The sequence below is a fragment of the Drosophila biarmipes genome, chromosome 2L (assembly GCF_025231255.1).
Source record: "Drosophila biarmipes strain raj3 chromosome 2L, RU_DBia_V1.1, whole genome shotgun sequence".
NCBI lineage: Eukaryota > Metazoa > Arthropoda > Insecta > Diptera > Drosophilidae > Drosophila > Drosophila biarmipes.
Window position 1 is genome coordinate 4,380,221 of NC_066612.1, and position 22,869 is coordinate 4,403,089.

Consider the following 22,869-nt stretch of genomic DNA (forward strand, 5'->3'; position numbering starts at 1 on the left):
TTGAGTGCCAATTTAATAACAAATTTTAAAATTTCAAAAAACAATTCTAGAGATTGAATTTGTTTTATAAACATAAAAAATTTCTTGGATCGTAAAAAAATATTTCTAATATTTTATTTTTATTTTATTATCAACAATAATTGACTTTCTGTGCTATCACAATCTATCTATCATCTGTACATTTTCTGTTCCGAATTGACAATTTTTGGAATATTTAGGAACCGAAAATCCCGCCAGCACTGGCGGCATGTTTTTCAAACAGTCCGGCCGCATGGCACCTTTTCCGAGCTATCCGGCATCGCCACGCGGCAGCGTGACTCCATTCAATTTTAGCTCGTTATTTAGTTCGCGTTAACTTTTCGAGCTGTTCGGACGTCAGAGCGGAATAACCTTATATCGCGGGCTTTCAACTCGTTCAGCTCGGTGGCAAACTGTTCAAACTCTGCCGACGACGCAGTATATTTGCTGTTCTGTCAATATAAAATTCCCCCACGCAAGAAGTGTTAAACAAAAATCCACAACGTAAGCGGTAACTTTGGGAAGGCTAAACTATATTATATCTTATGATAACAAACGAAAACCGAAACCAAGTCGTGCCGTATCATACATATACCCTCAAGTGATGCATCAAAGGTGCTAGGAAAACGAATCCGCACTCGAAAGTTTAGATATCGATGAGAGAGAACGAGAACCCACACCTGGGCAAAAGTGAACAACAAACACAGATACGGAACCCCAATGGGAATACGACTTTGGGTACGAATACAGCAACAGGTGCTGGACAAGAGTTCCGAGTGATATTCAATTGTAGTCCCCAAAATCGAACTTACACAACCCAATGCAATTTCCAGAACCCCAAAAAGTCACTGTGCTTGTATAGCACAACCCCATATATCATCAATATATGGTTCCTATCTATTATCGGTGACCTTTTCGGCAGTGCGTGCCGTGTCCGTGTCCGTGTGCGTGGTGCTATCAAATGCCAGTGTTTTTCATTGATAAGTGCTGGGTATACAAATATATGTGCATATGACCGTGTTGAATACGTCAACGGCATTCCGAGTAAACGAGACTGCAAACACCGGGGCAAGGTATTCAAAACCGTGATTCATCGACGATCGTGACTGTAATTGGTATATCTCCGCGTTGTTTGTGGCTGCCAAGCTGCTGTGGTAAACGGTAGACTGCGTAAGACTATGAAAAATATTGGTAAACCTTAAGATTCAGCTATTACTCACGCTGTTATTCCACAAATTGGTATGGTATACTGCATGAAACGGAAGAGTTCACCTTTCTTTTGTTTGCCTGGCCAGCTGGAGTTATGGCGTATCTATCTATATAGCGACTTTCTTAAACCGGTTCTCGCCTGCGCCTGCGGTCTCTTGACCAAGCGAACTGCTGATACATTTCCCCCAACGTGACTCAGGATCGGGCGCAGAAGTTCCGATCGAATCAAAGGCCCATAATTCATTGCCTCCAATTGGGCCACTGCAATTGCCCACAGAGCTGTGCCCAATTTGTTTATTAAAGACAGACCTCCACCAGTTCACACTGCTCCATTTATCTTGGGCCACTTCAAAAGGCTGGCCAGGCCGTTAATTGTCCGTCAATCACTTTTCCGCACTGGAGTGCAGGGGAAAATAGGGGAAAAACATACAGGAGCCCGACTCTTGAGCCGTAAAAGTGTCGGCAGAAATGGCCAGCATAAATATTTACCGGAATTCGTCTTACAACTGTTGCCAAAGCCAGAAAAATCAATTCGTAGCAGCGGTTCTGGGAAGTCGGGCCCCTCGCATTGCTACTTAATAAGTGACCACTTGCAGCTCCTTTTCACGCCTTTCCATTATGCACATGGCACATTAATCAGCCAGAGCTTATGGCCAACTATCCGAGTGTCCCGGTATCCGCCAGATACGCACACCCCCCGCTGGTGTCAAATTAAAGTTACTTTACGGCACTTGATTATGCTGAAGTATGGGCTCCATTACGAATAAATTACTTGTTCTGCACCGGGAAAAATAAACAATAGTAAATCTATGAATTAGAAAACCATACTTGTGATCAATCACGTCAGTCAGTTTTGCATTAGAAATAAGGGTCTCTGACACCACAAAAGATACTTCAAAGTACTGTTCAAAATGTGACAACCATTGTGAAATCCCTATGGAAAAATAAAATATCTGATAGCCCCGAAATAAAAATATTAACCTCTTGGGGCTTCGACATCCCCAGACATTTCTACTTCCGTTCATAAGAGTTTATTTGGTACGATCTGAGGAAATATAAAACTTCATGTTCTTTAATTATTTTTTTTCAAATTATACTATCATATTTAAATAACTAATATCTATGATTTTTATAATATATCTATATAAATACGTTTATAGAGAGAGAGTAATATTGCATCATAATCTTAAGTTTTTAATTATTAATTTTTATTAGACCACAGAGGTTGAGATTTCCGCTCAAAAGCTCTTGAATGTCGATTTTGGTTCTATTATTTTTTGAATCTATATTCATTTTACTGATAGCTAGGAAACAAAATGCTTTTAATGGCTTAGAAACATGGAGGGTCTAGACTTAAGTCGTTAAAAATTAATAGGTGCCACTTGATCTCTTTAGTTTTTGCCTTGATTTGTAAAATAACAAGTCAAGGTTATTATAATATTCAGTATATTAAGTAACCTAACACAGTTTTCCTTAGTTTTTGGACTAAACTAAGGGCGTTTTAAGGTAAAGCGCTAGATAAGCCGCCCAACTCTTTGGCCGAATGGGAGTATAAATAACCATTTGAGATAATATCTGTTTAATTGAATTTGCCGGTTACCAATGGCCATAAATAAAAGCCATTCGGTGCACAATCTCCGCCGGTCTGGGCCAGCAGTGAACACGTTTTCACGCCGCTCTGTGCGGCTTGTTTGGCTTCGGCGTTCTATGAATGGACACCTTCGACTCTCCACATCCGCTGCTGTCTGTGGCAGAACGTAAATAATAAATATTTTGGCCAGGCTATCGGAGCTGTCTGCATGGCAAAGTGGTAGAAGTAAACGTTTAGCGACGCCCCGGCCATAAATATCCGGAAAATGGCTTTACAACCTCTTGAATTTCACCTGAGCCCTAGGAACAGATACTAGAACCCACTTTTGCGCTTTACAAATTCTCTGGTAATATACCCGAAACTGCAATATAAATTAAAAGGCCGCCAACTCACCCAATTATGTGCAACCAAGAGATGCATTGGGTAAACAAAGTAAAACAGCGGGCCAGTTTCCTCGATGTTTTGGGGTCAGGGCGAGGCACGAAATGAGCTATATACATTGGCTATATTTATTTATTAATCGGGCGAAACCCAAAACAAACAAATTAAACACTTGTCGGCTATTAAAAGAGCGCATATACCATTTCTATATGTTTTTCCCCAGCCAGCAGCTGGTCAACAACTTGTTGTCGCCACGCGTTGTAGTTGTATAATGTGTGGGCAGAGTGCCAGCTATTCAATTTCACTGGCAGCACTCATGGAAAATAAAAGAAATCATTTTTCCCCAGACCTATAAAGGGCAGGGGATTAAGAGTTGCACAATAATTAAACAAAAAAGTTTCCCAAATGACTCATCTAAGAGGTACATTACCTGCTCTCCGCCAATTTCACTTTTATTTCATGTGACTTTCTTTGCTGGTTATGCAAAAGATAGCGAAAAAAAAAACATTTAATTAACTTCGCCGCTTGTGCTAAAGTATTATTTAACGAGTTGTGGAAAAGGGTAGAAAAAGTAGAAGTGGTAAAGATAGGACGTTGCGAAACTGCGATAAGGTTTGGGCTGATAATCGCTTTCAGTATCTGCGAGATAATGTATCTTTAAGTGCGCCCGCAGCTCGGCGGGCTCGGTTTATAAGGGCTTACTTTATCTGGCAGCTTCTCGGGTATTGGCCACTGATTTTCTCCACTCCCTCTTCAGTTGCAGTTGCAAATTTATCAAGACTTCACTTTTGTTTGTCACTCCAGTGTTGTTTATGCATTTGTCTTGCAGATTAGCCGCCGACTGCCTGCTGCTATCGCCTCAAAAATGCATTAGATCGGGGCACAGAAGCCCGTATTTCTCCTTCCCAGCTGGGAATGTAACATGGGTGGTGGGCGGTGGTCGGTGGGCGTGGCTGACAGCACAAAAAAAGATAGAGCCAACACTAAATTGCAAAACTCGCTCTTGTTTGTGGGCGGAATTCTCAGCGGGAGCTGCACTTGCCCAAAAAAAAAAAAAGACAAAAAATTGTCAATAAAAAGGCAGGGGAGTGGGGGCTTCTACTGAAACCATATATCAATTAATTAGAGTCCGACAAGAGACATTAAACAAGATGTTTCGCCAGCAAAGTGACCTCGATCGTATGGCGATGGCGCCAAAATGTCTGCTTAATTAATCAAGTCCACAACTATTAATTCTCGGCACTTGGCCAACAAATTACCTTGGAACTGTCATCAGCTTTTATTGGTTTTATTAAAGAAATTAGTCTGCTGTAAAGCATTTTCTGAAGAACATTTAACCATTTTTGCAGAAGGAACTTATACTACTTATTTTATAGCCCACTTAGACTCTTTATGTTGCTAATCTGTTGAGCATTCGGTTCTGAAGCAAAGTCTTCAGAGAACAATTGTACATCTTTTTAATAAGGCGAAAAAAAATATATTTTACAAATACATTAAATATATTATTAATTTACTTTTGCACTGTCAACAGCTTTTATTGCAAAATTTCGAAGAAGTAGTTTATGGTATATATTTTAAAGCACACTTAGACCTTATACGTTGCTTATCACTAGACCATTCGCTTCGCAAACTGTTTTTCCATAAAACATTAAATTAATTATTTCTTCTACAAATAATGCTGCTTGAAAAACAAACCAATATATCAAATTTATACAATTGGTGAGAAAAACAAACTTACTGCGAAATCTGTTCCTATAAATTACGTCATTCAAAAACTTTGCTGAAAGGCCTCTCTTCGGTCCTAATGACTGAAATAAATTGCAGTGCAGAAAGTATTTCCATTTTATTTTCGAAATAACTTGGCTCACCCCCAGCACTTCCCATGTCATCCTCGGGATCATTAGCGTTCCCGGTTAGCTCACGCCTACTTATGGACATTTGGTTCCCTGGCGAAGGCCTCTTGGTTAATGGAATTAGCTGGCATTCCCTGTAATGAAACATTACCATGTCACCAGCGCCTCCATCTGCCATTAAGAGACACGCAAACTGTGCCAAAGTCGCGTCACTATGCAGAACGCTCAGCTTTGGGCCAAAAAGCGAGAGTTGGCCAAAGGCCTACACGGTTTTTGTGAGCCTGGGTGGGCAGATTGGGCCCAGATCTCGATAGCGAAACGTTAACCGATGGCTGGCAATTGACAAATAGTTTGATTTACGAGGCAGCAAATCTCAGCTTGGCCCAAATTGCAAATTTCCATTTGCTGCGTGCCGCTTTTTTGCATTTTAATGAACAAAAACCCCACCGAACCCCGCCGTATACCCCTTTTCCAGCCACTGCAGATGCATAGAAATATTTCCCGATATTTTCGGCGTGTTTTCCGCTCATTATTTTGGCCAAGAGCCAGCGGCATGTTTGCAATTGCAATCACAATCGCAGAATTTGTGTACGAACCAACTTTCCATTAAGTTGTTGCGGGCAAAATTTCAATTGAAACGGAAAACAAAGGCGACTGGATAATAAAAACACTTGACTTTACAAATACAAAGGTCAACGGAGGAAAAATCAAATAAAGCCCAGGAAAACTCAAGCGAAAGTGTCGTAAATTTTCCAGAGACGCAGGGAAAAACAAAGGTAATCCCGAGAAAGAGACTCCAGATAATTGCAGAAGTAAACTCTGAATTGTGGGCCATAGAAAATTCAATTTGAGCCAAGGAGTTCCAAATTAAAATGGACCGAGGTGGAAAGCCCGGGGAAAATTTCCCCAATGACGAGGGTCGGCATTTGGAGGCCAGACACGTAGAGTGGAAAATTTCGGAGTGGGGGGCGTGAATCGCAGTCGGGAAAAACACGTGACAGAAAACCACAAAAACCGAAGGAAAACCCCAGCAAAAACCAAACAAAACCTCGAAATGAATCTGTTGCACATGCAGCGAGTGAAAAGCACGAGCTGGGCAACTTTTTCATTTATTGGCCATAAAGAACCAAATAATGCTGAAAGATTTTCTCGGCAAAACGTTAAACTGTCCAAAGTTTGGACGTAAAAAATGCTGCATTCCTTTTTTTGGCTGGAAAACATGGAACTAATAAGAATGTTGTGTGTTGATGGTGGCAGAACATGAAATGGCCAGCCAGTTTTATGGCAAGAACGCATGAAAGAGTTTTCTTGACTCCCCATAAATAAACGCTGGGTCATTGCAAAAACTCACTTCCAAAGTGCGCCCAAGTGTATCACTTTTTTCTAGGGAAACAAGGTTTAAATATAAATAAAAGTTGAAAATTATCAAAGACTGCAGTGAGTAATGCCAAATCTCTAAAATCATTTGCGATAAGTGTTGATTTACATTTTTTATAAGGGCAGTGCCAGCATGTCCAGCTTTAAAATAAAAGATTTTTTGGATATGAATAATGCTTTGAGTGGAGCCTACGTCATAAGTTTTCGTCATTTAAGTAGAACTATTATATATTTCTAATTTGAAATTTGTTTGTTTTTGTATACTTGTTATTTGCTTTATACTTTTTTATATAAAAGCCGCTACTTAAATATCAAAAAATAAAATTTTAAAAAAATATTTTTTTAAGTATCTATTAGATTATGAAAATATTAATTTCTTTTGTAATTACATTGTTTATTACCCTGCAGCTCCCTAAATGTTATTCAATAACTTGAAAATACTTTATTGATGTTCTGCCGCAAGTTCACTTCTTGAAAACAAAAGATTTCCCAATAAGTGTTCGATCAACACAAAGCTTTGATGCAAATGCAAGGAGACACTTGTTCTCAAGGAAAGTTCTCCCCTTACAAATGCTGTCGGTCAACCGGTTTGCCTACTATATAATATTTACTATATGAACGTAAAATACATATTTGAATATTACGCTCATGTAAATATAACCGAAGGTGTTTGTTCGCTGGGTTTGAGGCATTTTAATTAGTACGCAAGTCTCGTCACTTATGTAAGCAGATTTTCAGGGGCCCCTGAAACGAAAACGTCACACATGAGTGACCATGGAGGTGGGACGGAACTGGCAGGGGGATCATTAAATGGGGGACTTTGGCGAATGAATGAGCGAATTAAGGCAGCGCCACTCGACCATGCAATGACGTCATTGTTAGTTATTTATTATACGACTTGGTGGCCGTAAAACTCCGTCTGATAAACATATGTTAAATATCGATATGGGTCGCGCTACTCAGGAATTCTGGAGTGACTCAAATTCGTATGCCTTATTAATTGTTGCCATTTGCTGTCTGAGAGGGAGTGTGAAGAAAACTGCAACAGGAAAAGTCTAAGTAGTATGAGTGGGCAATTATAAGGAAAATGTGTTTTCTTTTATTCAAACAAGACAGTGGAAAAATTCTAATAATTCCAATAATTCTAAAAAACTACGCCAAATATCTAATTTGGTGTTTTATTATTCCTTTGGTTTCAAAGCATTGAGATTTCGGTAAGCTATCTCTGCATGAGCTTGTAAGTTATTTTTAACGCTTTCCTATCTCACAGAATGTTAAATTTAATATACAAAATTATTTGTTACTAATACCACAACTGTTCTCTTGACGTCAATAATAAAATACCAAAAAAAAGTCGGATATCAATTGGGTATTGGGCTAAAAATCGGGCTATGTTTGCCCGCGAAAAAGGACTAAGTGCAGAAATGTGTACTCAAGAAAGGGAAACCGAGGAGATCCCCTTCCTGCCCGCTCATTATGCTCGGGCTAATTGCACGACCTGCGCTCCGTGGGCTGCGAAGAAACAATCAGAGATATATCTGGGCTGAAAGGGGATTTGCCTGCAGCTGGGACTGCAATTAGGGCGCCCAGTAATTTGCGTCACGGGCACGTGAGGAACCTAAAAAACTGCAGCAGGAATGTTGCCCAGATATAAATAGCCGCGCCGGGGATGAAGGAAAGTGCCTCGGCCCATGGGCGCCCTTGAAAATGGCAAAGTGGGCGTGTCGCCATGACAACACGCATTCCAGCGACAACACAAACCAGTACACAGCAAGAAACGGATCGGTTTTCGAAGGGAAAGTATAATAAAAAATAAATATCTGGTTTCAAATACCACTGTTGATCCGTGAATTTCTTTTTGTTTTCAATATTTAATATTTTTTTTCAATCTTTCGTAAATGTAATTTCTAAAAGCATGGGTTCAAATCCCACTGCTGTTTTATAATTTTTAATATTGGAATGAATTTTTAACATGTTTTTTAATATTATTATTATATTTAAATTAAAGCACATATCATCTTATCACATATTTTTTTAGATCAATATCCAAAACACAGGGTTCAAATCCCTCTTTTTTTCATCTTCAATATCTGAATTATTTTTGAATGCTTAATAATATTAACTTACTTATATAAATATTTAAATTTAATTAAATATTCTTCTTTTTTAAGAGATTACAAAACCAGGCTTAAAATCCCTCTGCTGATCCATAATTTTTTTAATTTCAATATTTGATTTCATTTTGATTGTTCTACAGTATCTTTCTGTGTATTAAAAGACTGGCAGAAAAAGGAGTTGCAAAAGTTTCAAGTTCTCCTCGTCAAAGTCGAAGATATTGCTGGTCAGCCGCTTTTTACCAGACACATTTGAAAGGTTGTCGGCTACTGAATATGTGGTTTTACCAGAGACCATCCACCCGATTCGCGCCAGGAATTCATATTGCGAATCCGGTCAGATATAATTTACATGGATTTTTTCTAAGCCAGAAGTTATGCGAGGGAATGGAGCTGGAATATGAGAGAATATATACAGAATGTGACCTTTAAAAACTGTTATCATAATATATAAACAATTTGTGTTCACTTTCAAAGTAGAAACTTCTGGAAAAACTCGTTCAAAAAGTATATAAACAATTAACAAGTATTTAACTAATATATATGCTTTCAAGAAAGGGTATTCCACATGGTATCTTTAACCCACTCCCCACTTTGCCTCCTTTTCATCGGGCCATTAGCTACTGCTCACAGGTGATTAGCGACCGAGCCAATATTTGCCAGCTGATTGCGTTTAATCCTGCAGATGTGGGCCAGGTGAAAACCAGAGCATTTTCAATTAGCCAATAAAACGGGCTGGGAGCTGACCTCGAGTCACGGCAGTGACAAAGATGAATGGCATTATTTGCGGGTTAACCGAACTGGCAATTAGCCACAACAAGTCGTCCGGGCCAAAATGTCATCGCGAAGGCGCTGGAGGTGTGCCCTCTCAAGGTTTGCCGGCGAATTAAATTCCAGTTTATCGATGTCAGGCGGGGAGTCGGACACTTGTTGTCTCTAGCCTGGGAGGGATTACCATTTTACGACGCCACCGAGGAAGTGGCCCATCAGAAGCCATCTCGTTGCTCTAATTGCCGGCAAGCGATGGCGCCGGTTGGGCACACAGAGAAAACAGCATTTCTTTACCCACAAGGATTATCGGAATAAAACCTTTATCGTTTTCAAAGTTTTTTAACGATAGATATGGTATAGTTTTGATTGCATTCTTAAGAAATGAAATCAAAATACATTTATGGCGAGTTCCCGGAATTTAATTCGTTATATTTGAACCAAGCGAAGCCTATTTTCTCACTTCCAGATTAAAAGCCACGCTCGGACTTTCAGCACAATGTTTCTTTAAAATAACAACCGACATGACATGATAAAGAATATGTTATCAGCATAAAAATGTGAAACAAAAAACAAAAGTAACGGCATCTTAGGTCAGTTAAAGTTTATATACCCTTAAAGTTATAAACAAATTTATATATAACTACAGTATGTCCCATGAAAAATAAATTTGGGTCAGTGGGTCTTTTCATTTCTCGATTTTCCCTATAAGAAGATACTGCATCTTGTATCTGAAAATTATCATTATTATTATTATTTGTGTTGTATCTATGACATTTAAAAGATACAATATTTTATTTTCTTGAAATTCTATGAAGGAGAATCCTGTTTGAAGGGAAAATATATATTATACTATATATATATATATATACATATACTTTCCATCACTGAATTTTGAGCTTCTGAATAAAACGATAAGACCTGCAAAAGTACGCGAATATGGGAATCATGTTGTTTATGTTATTACTACGACTCAGGTTAAATTCTATATATTATTGCATTTTTATATACTTTATAATAAAGAAAGGTCTTTGGAAGGACCACTTTGACATATACTTTTTATCAATGAGTTCTTAGGCTTCTGAATAAACCGATAAGACCTTTGAGAGGGTACCAAAAGTGGGCATAACAACGTGGAAGCCATGGACATATGCTACTATTTTTATACTTTTGTCGCCGTGTGGACAATGAGTGCTCAACTTGTTTAATTGTGCATGTCCCGCTGTCGTTTAGTGACTTAGACTGGCTCATCGTGTGTGACAGTGAGTTATGGCCACGTGGATGACCTGTTGGCCCACTCGTAGGTGTGGTCCCACCCCCTCCCCCTTTCTTTTCAGCCCTTCCCCTCCCCCTGAAGACTTATCACCCGGAAACTCTCATTTCAGAAGAGCGGATATGACACCAAAAAGTACAAAAAATGAAGAAATGTCTTGCTTGTTGTATTGTTGCTGTTGTTTATGCCTGAGCATAATATCTGGCGAAGACATACAAAATGTTTTTCCGCCTTATCAAACTATCGGGTCTGAATGAACGGCAGAGCCCATAAGAAACCCTTATCGCTGCTCCACTCCAACAATGCAGCGAAAAGCTTTATTCCTTCTCGAATCGTTGGGCTGTTCGCTTGTGCGTGAGAATCGGATTGAAGTGGAAACCTAAATTAAAAAAATATTAATTAATTTTTATAAAAAAAATATAATTTTAACGATTAAATGGACAACCAGAAAATCAGAAACAAAGAGGCATTCATAGCTAAATGAAATACATAGTGTTTGTATTGAAAAACAAAGCACATTTGTGTTTCGGTTTTAATGGAAAAATGTATTTGTTATAAAAAATATGTATGTAAACATTCACCTATCAACAACAGTAAAAAGAAGTAAACAGTGTGATTCACTATCATTTTTCGTAAAGACGTAAAACGAAACGGAACCTTTAAACAATTTAGATAAATGAGAAAAACAACAAAGTGCCTAGCAAACATTATATAAACATTTACTTCCAAAAATATATATCTACTTCTCTATATCAAACTTTCGTTTTTTGCAGTGCAACGCTAAGTGTCTACCAGCGTGACCATGGCATCACTTTGCCAAAAGTGTTAAAATTGTGAATATTTAGCAGAATAAAATAAGCGATAAATACAACCGCAAAGCGAAGAAAGAAGTCTGCCAGATGGCACTGCTTATAAGGACGACTCTGCTGCCCCTGCTCCTGATCGCCTGGATCCCCTGGAGCGAAGCAAGTAAGTAGCCTTGGGCAAATCCCATTCAAAATACTCAAAATACTCCCCGAGATTCGATTTTGACGCAAAGAATTTCATGGAACTGATAACAGAAAGCATTGCAAACACACAATGGCTAAAGCTTTCAATTTGCACAATTAAAAGAACGTCTCTACATATCTGGAAACATGCACTGATGTTTATGTGTGGGCGATTGTTTCCTGTCAACAACAATCTCACATTCTTTATAATTAAATGCACTGGGAAAAGAACGAGAGAATATCAGGAACACCCTATCTTTAATTGTAAATAATATTTGATTTTTTGGAAAAGAAAAAAACTTTATAAACCGAATAATTTGTGTTAGATTTCAACTTAGGTAGTAGTTTTAATCAAGAAAATCCTTAGAGCTGTACTTCTAGAAACATTTTAAAAAGCAGAATTCTGTTTGAATAAGATTTTCAATACTAAATACTTCAATAAATACTGATATAATAATATTTTACCATATTATTATTCTGTTTTTCTGTGTAATGCCCTCTTCAGGCTTCAAGCAGACCAGACAGATCTCACAGTTCCAGTCTACAGACACCGCTTCGAACTTTGAACTTAGATTGATAAACCAACGAATCTTAGAAGTAGTCTTTATCTCTCCAAACTAAGTGTCGTTTTTATTAGTCACTGTGATGCTATTTTGATGTACCTACATTTTTTCACAAAAAAACATATATAAATATATGTATGTAGAGCACGAGGCATGGCAGCCAGCATAATATAATACGACTATCGTCGCCGCAATTGTTATCGCAGTAAACAAATAATTGATTCCGAGGCAAAGAGGCAAAACAAACTAGTTGAGATGCCTCCGCAGAGGCGTAGACATTGGGCTACCCCTGTCAATAAACTATGGAACTCGAGATCGGTGAAGGATTGTTCCTCCGCGCCCATGGCGCTCCCTAGAGGGTCGCTCAACCGCAAATCACTTGAAGCCATTATTATAGCGCCACCAGTGGCCGGGGACATGGTTCTCCAAGGGGGAAGCCGGGTCGCACAGCCCGGCAATAGATAAAGCGGCAAGTGAAGTGTTCCGTTGTAGGGCATTCGAGCGATCAATGAACAATGTACGAGTGCAGTTGACCTTCTGTCGTGCACTGAAAAGAATATTACCATTATAAATTAACTGCATTTAGACCACACACAGTCAATGATAAGTCAATGAATTATATATTACTATGAACTATTCAGATGTTGAAAGATTTCAGTTGATATGTTGCTATACTTAGGAGCAACAAGTTTTAAAAAGATAGAGCTACCTACCCACCCAATAAGTAGAACTAGTATATATACATCTTATATTATTATTACCTTTCTTAGTACCGCTGCAGGCGTTCTCTCCGGATCCCGATGATAGTACCGAGAACTGCGGCGGCGAGAATGGAGCTCCCCTGATGACGCCCTGCAAGAGCTCCATAATCCTGGAGGCCCAGACAAGCTCGACGCTGAAGTGCGAGGGCGAGGAGCCGCTGACCTGGTGGACCGGCTCGGTAGACAACCTCCAGGGGTACCCGGGGGATCAATTTAATAATACGGAGGACCCGGCACGACCATATGGCACCAGCCTAACACTCTTCGAGGTGACGGCCGAGGACGTGGGTGCGTATTATTGCGTCAAGGATTCGGAATACCAGAAGATCTCCGAAAAGTCGGACGAGGCGATGGTCGAGCTGGTGAACCGGGGCCTGGCCAGCTCCATCTACGTGTATGTGAACGACCCAAATAGCAAATTGGCAGCCGCCATGAGCTCCATAAATGCCCTGCAATACACCGACGTTGTGATACCCTGCAGACCGGCAATGCCCGACACAGAAGTGTGGCTGGAGACCAACAATGGAGAGGTAAGTGGACGGCATCCTAACTAGTTGGAGCCGCAGAGAGATGGGAGGAGGATCTTAAGAGGAAGTATTATGCTATTATTATGACCTCAGAAAAATTAAAACAATAAAAGAATAAGTTCAAATATAAGATTGTTAAGTATGAATAGAATGGTATTTTGTATGTCGCACTTCCTTTTACTTTTAACTTGCGTGGATGGAACTATCCTCAAAATTCGCTTGGGATTCGCGCATATTATAAAGATATATGATTTTTTTATTATTCTGTTTTTCCTTCTTCTATAATTTTTTCGTTTATCAATATTATAAAATATAACTATCTTAAAAAATGAAATGAAATACTTCGGAAATTTAAAATAAAATCGGTATAAATATTTTTGATTGATGACTAAAATCATAACATCCACTTTAAGGTTATTTTTTAAGTAATGTACCCTGTAACAGCTTAGTCCTACTGATGAATTTCTTTTCTCGGCGCGCAGAACGCACGATGGCTAATCCGATCGAATGGTCAGATTCAGGGGAGTCCGAAGTTCTTCAGGAGCGTGAGGTACCACCCCAGGTGGGGCTTCACCTTCGGGGTCACTAGCCGTATGGACGGCTACATGTATTGCAATTCGACGAACCATTTCAAACTCATTGACGTGTTCTACACTGCGAGTATGTCACAGTTTGTTCTTACATATCCCTTGGTAGTTTCGTCCTTATGATCTATAAGTGTATATACTATACTGTACAGAAAGCCTAGATGTAAGATATTATTCCTACCCGTATAGCGTAGCATTAACAACCCAGTTCCAGGTCCTTAACTAGATGGATAGGTCGCTTCCTAGGTTCCAAACTTATTACCCCATTTCTGACCAATTTGCCTCTGCGCAGACATATTCCAGCACATCGGTCGGTCGATACGACCCGAAAAGGGGATTCACCATCGAAATCCGCAGCATCACGGATGGCGGCGAGTACTACTGTCGGCCAAATCCGCCCTTCCCGCACAACGAAGAGGAGTATACCAGCGTAGAAGTGCACTTTATTGGTAACGGTCACATTGATAGTGAGTTTTTGCACCCCAAAGTTTGTGATTTGTGACTTCCGTCTATACATGTCGTAAATATTGCTTTACCTTTTTGGAATCGATCGTTTGAAGCGGTTAAGGTTTTGGTTTTCTGGAGGCCAAGGTTCTAATCTTCCAAATTCATGGCTTCAACTCAAAATTGTAATGCACGCCAGTTTCTTACGCACTCATTAAAATAAAGTAGGAATTTAAATTTTGCTTTCAAGGAAAACTTACACACCTCAATTGGTTTTAAGGGTTTTTTTTAAATTAACCATCTCTTATTTATAAAAATATACGCATTTCTCTGTTCACCATTCTAAAAGTTTATTAATGTCACTGCTTGAAAGTTCTATAAGTGTGCTAACCTATGGTATTTCTCACACTCTCCATGTGCCACCCAATATTCCTTGCTCTTTAATTAAAAACATTGATTGACTACCCGAACCCACTGTCACGTTAATCTGCTAACTCCTCCAGAAACCGGATTGGAAAGTCCCAGTACCAGCCCCCCGACATCGGGGGCCTTGACTAACATGGGGTATACCTATGCATCAGATGGCACCGATGGCGATGTTACTAACCAATCGGCGGGTAGAACGGCACTAATCAGTGGTGATGGTGATGGAGCTCTATCCTGGGATCGAGTAAGGCGTAGTCCAGCCCGTCTGGCGCCGATGAATGCGTCGCCCTCACCCAGACCAGGGCGTAAGTGTTCTTGTCCTGGCCGTTGTTCACCTATTGTTGATCTGTTGTTGATCTCGTTATTCTGTTGTTGATTCATTGCTGATCTGTTGTTCTGTTTCTCTGTTGTGTTGTCCTGGCTGTGATCATGTTTTGCATCCCTTTCCCTCTGGCTTTGTTTTCGATTGTATTTGGTTATGGACTGATTTAACTGCTGTAGCTAGCTAATTCGTTATTAATCCCTGCTAACACCTACCGCCTAAGTACTGTAAAAACATTAACCCATTTGTGTCCACGTCTGTGTCCCACTCTAACCCCCCATCTGCATGAAGCTGTAGCATTGCTGGCCAGTCCCAGTCCTTTGCGAAGGGTATCTAATAAAGCTAAACTCTCTACCAACGCCATAGAAAGCGGCAAGCCCCTGCCAAAGCCGGTGATCAAGACCTCCGGGGACCACCACGTTATCACGGACACCAACTTCACCCTGGTGTGCGAACAGTCGGCCTTGATTGAGTCATTGTACGAAATCGCCTGGGATATACCGTCTCGGGATAGGGTCAGTAAAACTGCATATTAAAGTTAAACAATAAGTTAAATTTCCCGTCGTCATGCCCTTCCACAGAGTCGCATTAGTATTACCACAGCAGAAACCGATCCCAAGACTAGGAACAGCACTCACCAGCTGGGCAGGAGCACTTTGACGGTTATGGACGCTCAACGCTCAGATTCCGGCACTTACAAGTGTATCACCACCGATAAAACCCAAAATACAAAATACTTCGTCAGCTACTTGATTAGAGTTATAGGTAAGCTAGTTAATAATCACCTATCAAAGAGTTACTTTTTAAGAACACACGACTTACTAATGTTACTAATGTTATTGCGATATCCACAGGTCCAAACGAAAGCTACCTGAATGTGTACGAGCCCTCGGGTCATTATAACGTACAGGAAATGGCAAACCGTACGATCCAGATGAGGGCCAACTTCGAGGGCTATCCGACGCCCTCCTTCGCCTGGTTCAAGCCAGACGGAACCGAAGTCCGTCAGGCGGAGCACAACTTCAAGATCTTCTCCGAGGAGCTGGGCACAATGCTCCAGGTGCTCAATGCCCAGCTGCAGGACAGCGGCACCTACATCCTGCGGGGCTCCAATGCTTTTCAGACCGTGGTGCGGGAGTACAACGTTAGTGTGAGTGACGGTCCGGTCCTGAGCATGGCGGACACGTACGTCCAGGTGGGATCCGTCGCCCGACTGGAGTGCACTGTCCTTTCCTACCCGCCGGCGTTCGTCACCTTCTTCTTCCGTTCCTGCAGCCTGGAGCCCCGTTGGCCCACGTGCTCCATTCACCAAAAGAACTTTAGCGTGAGTACATATGTATAATAAAGCCTTCATTTTTTTATCGGTACAAAGTTGTACCTCTCTTTTAATTTAATTATGTGTTAACTTTTTATTTTGGTATAAGGTATTTGCTTTTTATTATGTGTACATTTTTATTTCGGTATAAGGCTTTACATATATTTGCTTTTCACTTTGTGTATGGTATAATACATAGTATTTTATTAAACTTTAAATATTTTGTTGCATACTTTTATACACATCCTATGCTTTAAATATTTCGTTGCATACTTCTATACACTTTCTAATATTAAAATATTTTGTTGCATAATTTTATACACCTAAAGTAGCATTTAAAATAAATTTGAAATCCAAAAAAAATTATCAATAAATTTAATATTTAAGTTTGGTGTATTTGTATCTGTCCCTAATCATCTTCCAATTGCTTTTTCTGTGCCGTCACATGGTTTGGTGTTGTCATTCTGCAGATACCAGAGGAACGGGCGAAATATAAGGTACTACATTTGCTTACAACCTTTACCCAAGAGCCCTTGATCCAAATTTAAATCGATCTTTGCACCACCCTCAGTTCCTGACGAAGGCGAGACCGGGAAAACTAAGTGTGGAAAGCATATACGAGGTGTCCTTCCTGCCCACGGATCCTGGAATACTGACCTGTGTTGCCGAGAACAAGGTGAATGGAAAGGAGCTAAGATCCTTGACCTCGGCTCATGTGTTGCTGGGTAATATTTCCGAGAACATGACCATCCATGGCTTCGATAAGAGTCACAAGATCGCTAAGGAGGAGTATGTGAGCTTCACCTGCGAGGCGCTGGCCTATCACTTCGATGGCAATCTGCAATGGCTCCTCAACGGCGAGGATTTAAAGGAAACCGAACGTAAGCCGTTGCTAAATTCATTATTTATTTATTGTAATATCTCATATACTTTTGCCCTCAGTTGTCCGAACTGAAACCAGTCCTACCAACTACTCCTACAGGAGCACCATACACATAACTACGATTTCCGACCAGGATCAAGGAACCTACGAGTGCCGAGCCTATCACAATTCGAACCATTCCTTATACAGCAGTCGCGAGATATTCCTCAGCGTCTACGATCCTTTTGCCCCCCAGTGGCTGGATACCAGCCTAAAGGACCACAACAAAATAAAGCGAAAATTGGGCCAGGGCGTGGAGCTGGATTGCGCCTCCAATGCGATTCCCGCGGCCAAGGTGCGTTGGTACAAGGACGACAAGGAGCTGAACGAAGCCAAATTCAGAAACATCACTGCAAACGATTCCAAGCTGACGATCATATTCCTGTATCCCGGCGATGAGGGCGTCTATAAATGCCAAGTGGAGAACAGGTTGGACAGGATCGAGAGGTCCTTCACCGTGGTTATTACGGGTAAGTAACTTTAAATTTCGTAGTTTGTAAAAAATGTGTGACTTCTGATAATTTATCTCTTAAAAATTCGAAAGAGAGAACAAAAATGTATGATAGGGCTCCCCATATCTATCATATTATAAACCTTTTTGTGTGTACGATATTTCATAGATCTTCCCGGCATCAGCATGGCCTGGGTGTGGTTCGGTCTGATACTTTTCCTCATCCTGATCGGCCTGTGCGTCTTCCTGGCCATTCGCTACCAGAAGGAGCACAAACGGCACCTTGAACTGAAGGCAGCTGGCCTGGCCAACTTCGAGGAGGGGGCCGTGGCCCACATTAATCCCGACATGACCTTGGATGAGCAGGCGGAATTCTTGCCCTACAATCGCCAATTTGAATTCCCGCGGGCGAACCTGACGCTGGGCAAGCAGCTGGGAGCCGGAGCCTTTGGCGTGGTGCTCAAGGGAGAAGCCATAGGAATCCGCAAGGAGGAGCCCAGCACCACGGTGGCCGTGAAGATGGTCAAGCGAACGGCCGACAACGAGGTGGTCAGGGCACTGGTCTCCGAGCTCAAGATAATGGTCCACATGGGCCAGCACTTGAATGTGGTCAATCTCCTGGGAGCCGTCACCAAAAACATTGCAAAACGTAAGTTATAAAAAATTACAATGTTCATATAACAGGGTCAGTTGTATGATAATAATATCAACATACCTATGTATTTCCCAAAGGCGAACTCATGGTCATCGTTGAGTACTGTCGCTTTGGCAACATTCAGAACTTCCTGATGAAAAACCGGAAGTGCTTCATCAACCAAATCAATCCGGACACCGACCACATAGATCCCTCCATCATGACCCAGCGCATTTCCGATAACTTTGACCTGCACCGGTAAGTTCTGACGGGCCAGTAAACTAGTCTATTAACCCCCAAGATAAAAAGTAAACTAACCCTAACTCTAGATAACCGTTGTCTTGACTAACTCTTATATTGTTTTGATTCTTGGTTTTGGTACTCTTGTGACTAAACTTACCCACCGACTAACTAAAAAACAAACACGATTCGCTCTATGACAAACTCTTGCTAAACTCCACACACTCACACACACACCAAACACTGAATGTTGTTGCACCTGTGCTTGTGATCCCGCTCCTGGTTGTGGCCTCCTCCTCTGTGCTCCCCGCTCTATGTGCCTCCCCCTGCGTCCTTGTGGTGGCCACTAAACTCCAACTAACAGCGATGCGAATGGTGGTGGTGGTGGTGGTGGCTTGAAGTACGCCAATATCGGTTTCCCGATCCACACGTACGTCAATGAACCGCACAACAATAACACGCAACCGCCAACTCACCGCAGGAACTCGGACAATGATCCCCGGTCGGGCACCCGAGCCGGACGTCCCGGATCCGGAACGGCCACCTACAGCTATGAGCGGCAGATGGACACCTGTGCCACCGTGATGACCACAGTGCCGGAGGGTAGGTGTCTAACTAGGAGATTAATAGTAAAGTAGATAGTAAAATGATTAAAACCCAGTATAAAATGTAAAAATGATGTTGATATCACAAGAAGCTCTTCCATTTTATCCATTTATACCAGTGGTCATCAGCAGAAGCAGCGGTCATAGCCCAAGGGTCTTAAAATATTCTTTTCCGGGGATCTGACGCCACACACACATAGACACGATTCTCTGTTTCTGCTATTGACCACTGAGTTAATTAAAGTACAAAGAAATCACAGCTCTTTAAAAACATATTATTTATCTCAAATACTATATAAGAAGGCCCTTGAAACAGCATCCTCTAGCCTCCTCTGAAATAATTCGAAAAACATCCTAAAAAGTCCCAAAGTAGGAATGTTTTTTTTTCCCAATTCTTTCTTTCGCCATTTTTGGGTTATAAATATTATAAAAGTGGTTTTATAAGCGCTCCTTAAAATTCTAAGTCAATCTTAGAAGAACAATGCTTAACTATTCTTAATCATATTTAACAGATGACCTAATAATGTCAAATAACTCCGTGCAACCCGCCTGGCGTTCCAACTACAAGACGGACTCCAACGAGGCGATGACAGTGACCACTGTGGACCTGATCAGTTGGGCCTTCCAGGTGGCCCGCGGCATGGATTACCTGGCCTCCAGGAAGGTGTTGCACGGTGATCTGGCTGCCAGGAACATTCTCCTCTGCGAGAACAATGTGGTCAAGATCTGCGACTTTGGTCTAGCTCGGTCCATGTACCGAACGGACAACTACAAAAAGTCGGGTAAATAAAATTATAAGTTTATAAAACATTTCGGATTTATTTAATATATATAATATTTACATTAGAGAGTGGCAAACTGCCGATTAAGTGGCTTGCGCTAGAGTCCCTCAGCGATCATGTCTTCAGCACCTACAGCGACGTTTGGTCCTACGGAATTGTCCTGTGGGAGATGTTCTCGCTGGCCAAGGTTCCGTATCCGGGCATAGATCCCAACCAGGAGCTGTTCAACAAGCTGAACGATGGCTACCGCATGGAGAAGCCGCCGTATGCCAATCAAGAGCTCTACGAGATTATGCTTGAGTGCTGGCGGAAGAAGTAAGTCTTGCTATTTAGTTATATTAGATGATAAAGTAAATAATATATATAATAATATTTTTCCAGTCCCGAGAGCCGACCTTTGTTCCCTGAGCTGGAGCAGCGTTTTGCCAAAATGCTGGGCGAAGATGTGGCCAATGTAAGTGGGATATTTGAAGAATGTGCAAACCAAATGTTATATGTGGCAATTTACCTTGCAGCACTACCTGGACCTGAACACTCCGTACATGGAGACCAACATAGAGAGCACGAAGAACCAAACTACGGATTATCTGGGCCTGATGGGATCACCAGACGAAGTGGCGCCGTCGGCTCCGCGCTACGTTAACGGGCTCGTGGTACCCAAAATCCGTGAGTATTTCTTTTTTAGCCACGACCATGGATCAGGTTACTAACTCCGCACCATCACAACCATCCAAACATGCAATTGCACCCACTCGCGCTGGCACACTAACTTCACAGACATCTGTGAGTCGCCGGATGACTACACTCCGATGAACCCGGCGAATTCCGAACCCGATGCCAGCACCGCCATCTTCTCACCCACGCGCCTTGAAAACGAAGGCTCCGACTTCCAGGACTTCTCAAGCGAAACCACTTTTCAATTCCCAGGAGAGCGTCAGTCTCCGACGTTGAGTAACAACCTGAACAGTGGATCGAGCAAGCCGCTCCGCAAGAAGAACGGTCTGCCCACAGTGGATGCGGCGGACCAGGCGCCCGAGGAGATACCCATGCTGCAGCGCCGCTCCACGGGATCGGAGGAGAGTCCGGAGCAGGGCAGACGGTTCAACCAGGCCCTCAAGCAGCAGTACGTCACTCCGACGCCCTCGCCCCGCCATCACGTGGAGACCAAACTCAATGGCGACTCCTCCGAAAGCTATGTGAATGTGAAGCCGCCCAGGAAGAATATACCCGGCAAAACAGCAACCGGTGGCGGGGGTGCGCCCACGGATGCCTTCTCCAATCCCAGCTACCAGCCACTGTCCACCGTCAACGAGAAGGAGCAGCGAAGGTACTAGGAATTCCCGAAGCCATTAGCCTAAGACTTAGACCTCTTCACAGCTCAGTTGGAGTTTTAAATGGCATTTAAATTAGTCAATTCTAAACGAAAGCAACTGATACCTAATTGGCCTTAGGAAAGCAGGAACCTGAAATCATAATACAGCACGATATAATCTTTGAAATTTCAACTCAACTGCTTAGGGGCCTTTAAGAGAACAATTCTACAAAGTGGCATTGTTATGATTCTGATATAGACTTAAGACCACCCACACTCACTCCATGTTATATACTATTAATGCCATTTCATGTTTTAATTTAGTCTAGACCTAAGCCTAAACTTATCTACTATGTGTAACTGAATGTCTTGTATTCTGTGTGTGCATGTACTTTCGACTACTCAAATACAATGGGTATAACAACTATATCAACTAGTTCTTTGTTATCTGGAGTGGCCAGCTTGTTCTTTAATTTAATCATCTTTTCCAAGGAGACGACGCTTTTCCTCAAGCTCTAGTTCCATGAGCTCGTTCTTCAGATTAATTGACCGCAGCTCCAGGCGATGTTTCTCCCCAGATCTTATGTTTTCGTTGTAATAGAACCGCTGTTGAAGTCGTATCAACGCAATTTGTTCATCTTCCAGTAATCTCTTCTTGTTTGGCTTACTTATAACAAATCTCCTTGGTAAGTTTTTCTTTATGAACTGGGTTTCGGGCTCTGGTGGATTTTCCACTGGAATTTCCTGAAACGGTTCCTAAAAAATGTTGTTAGGCTCAAGGTTTATATTTATATCCACTAGAGATGTACAACAAACCTCATTGATTGGTTCTGCTTTAAAAATTGGGCTTTCAATAATGTCGGCTGGAAATTAAAATACATTATAATCTATTTTTTAAAATTAAATACATCCTTACCTCGATAATCCTGTTGTTTATTGTCCAGTGAGTTGTCTGGATCGGTGTCCTCATAAACCACAGAAACACAGCTGCTGACTGGATCGAACTCTTCCGAATAGGGATAGCAGGGAATCATTGAGCCCGCGGTCTTGAGCTTGGTGTTCATGTTCTTGTACTTATCCTTGAGGGTTCTCCAGGTGCGTTTCGAGCCCGTTTGGCTGCAGAACTGGAGGGCCAACTTCTCCCAGGTTTCCTTTTTCAACTGGGAAGTGGACGCATCGGAGTTCTTGTTGTTGATGATGTGCCTATAGGGTTCCAGGAGCTCTAGCAGTATGAGCTCCTCGGAAGGCGCAAAGTTTTTCCCCCTTTTTCGCGTTTGCCTGAGGTTAAACATTTTGATTTAAATCAAGATTAAATAAAACACGATTGACACTTCGAAATTGAAAAGCAAACTAATAAGATTGTAGGCTTTTCTAGCCTTAAGTTATATTTCAAAGTGCTAAAAGT

General features: G+C 41.5%; 2 protein-coding genes across 11 annotated transcripts; one reads left to right on the forward strand and one right to left on the reverse strand.

Annotated features, from left to right (window-relative positions):
* Positions 1 to 350: 350 nt before the first annotated feature.
* LOC108036094 (platelet-derived growth factor receptor alpha) lies at positions 351 to 21,891 on the forward strand. 10 transcript variants are annotated; one of them, XM_017112049.3, is made up of 19 exons: positions 351 to 522; positions 11,358 to 11,553; positions 12,907 to 13,427; positions 14,304 to 14,460; positions 14,959 to 15,186; positions 15,570 to 15,718; positions 15,785 to 15,968; positions 16,058 to 16,527; positions 16,989 to 17,015; positions 17,090 to 17,399; positions 17,461 to 17,910; positions 18,061 to 18,540; positions 18,624 to 18,783; positions 19,130 to 19,368; positions 19,883 to 20,152; positions 20,218 to 20,467; positions 20,534 to 20,606; positions 20,668 to 20,818; positions 20,930 to 21,891. In XM_017112049.3, exons 2-19 carry the CDS (start codon positions 11,484 to 11,486, stop codon positions 21,484 to 21,486), a joined length of 4,746 nt encoding a protein of 1,581 aa, XP_016967538.1. In that variant the 5' UTR covers positions 351 to 522; positions 11,358 to 11,483; the 3' UTR covers positions 21,487 to 21,891. The 10 variants fall into 10 exon arrangements, with proteins under 10 accessions (XP_016967538.1, XP_043950379.1, XP_050741595.1 ...); XM_044094444.2 differs by having other exon boundaries at positions 21,080 to 21,891; XM_050885638.1 differs by having other exon boundaries at positions 19,247 to 19,368.
* On the reverse strand, positions 21,766 to 22,821 carry LOC108036096 (uncharacterized). The gene is made up of 3 exons (XM_050885644.1): positions 22,381 to 22,821; positions 22,281 to 22,327; positions 21,766 to 22,220 (listed from the first exon to the last, which is right to left on the reverse strand). Exons 1-3 carry the CDS (start codon positions 22,754 to 22,756, stop codon positions 21,939 to 21,941), a joined length of 705 nt encoding a protein of 234 aa, XP_050741601.1. The 5' UTR covers positions 22,757 to 22,821; the 3' UTR covers positions 21,766 to 21,938.
* Between the last annotated feature and the right edge of the window lie 48 nt (positions 22,822 to 22,869).

Coding starts and splice junctions, on each gene's coding strand:
- LOC108036094 (XM_017112049.3), top strand. CDS start 11,484: ATGGCACTGCTTATAAGGACGACTCTGCTGCCCCTGCTCCTGATCGCC. Junction 19,369..19,882: donor GATGACCACAGTGCCGGAGG/GTAGGTGTCTAA, acceptor CATATTTAACAG/ATGACCTAATAATGTCAAAT. Junction 20,819..20,929: donor GCTCGTGGTACCCAAAATCC/GTGAGTATTTCT, acceptor CTAACTTCACAG/ACATCTGTGAGTCGCCGGAT.
- LOC108036096 (XM_050885644.1), bottom strand. CDS start 22,756: ATGTTTAACCTCAGGCAAACGCGAAAAAGGGGGAAAAACTTTGCGCCT. Junction 22,328..22,380: donor TAAACAACAGGATTATCGAG/GTAAGGATGTAT, acceptor TTTAATTTCCAG/CCGACATTATTGAAAGCCCA. Junction 22,221..22,280: donor AAGCAGAACCAATCAATGAG/GTTTGTTGTACA, acceptor AACATTTTTTAG/GAACCGTTTCAGGAAATTCC.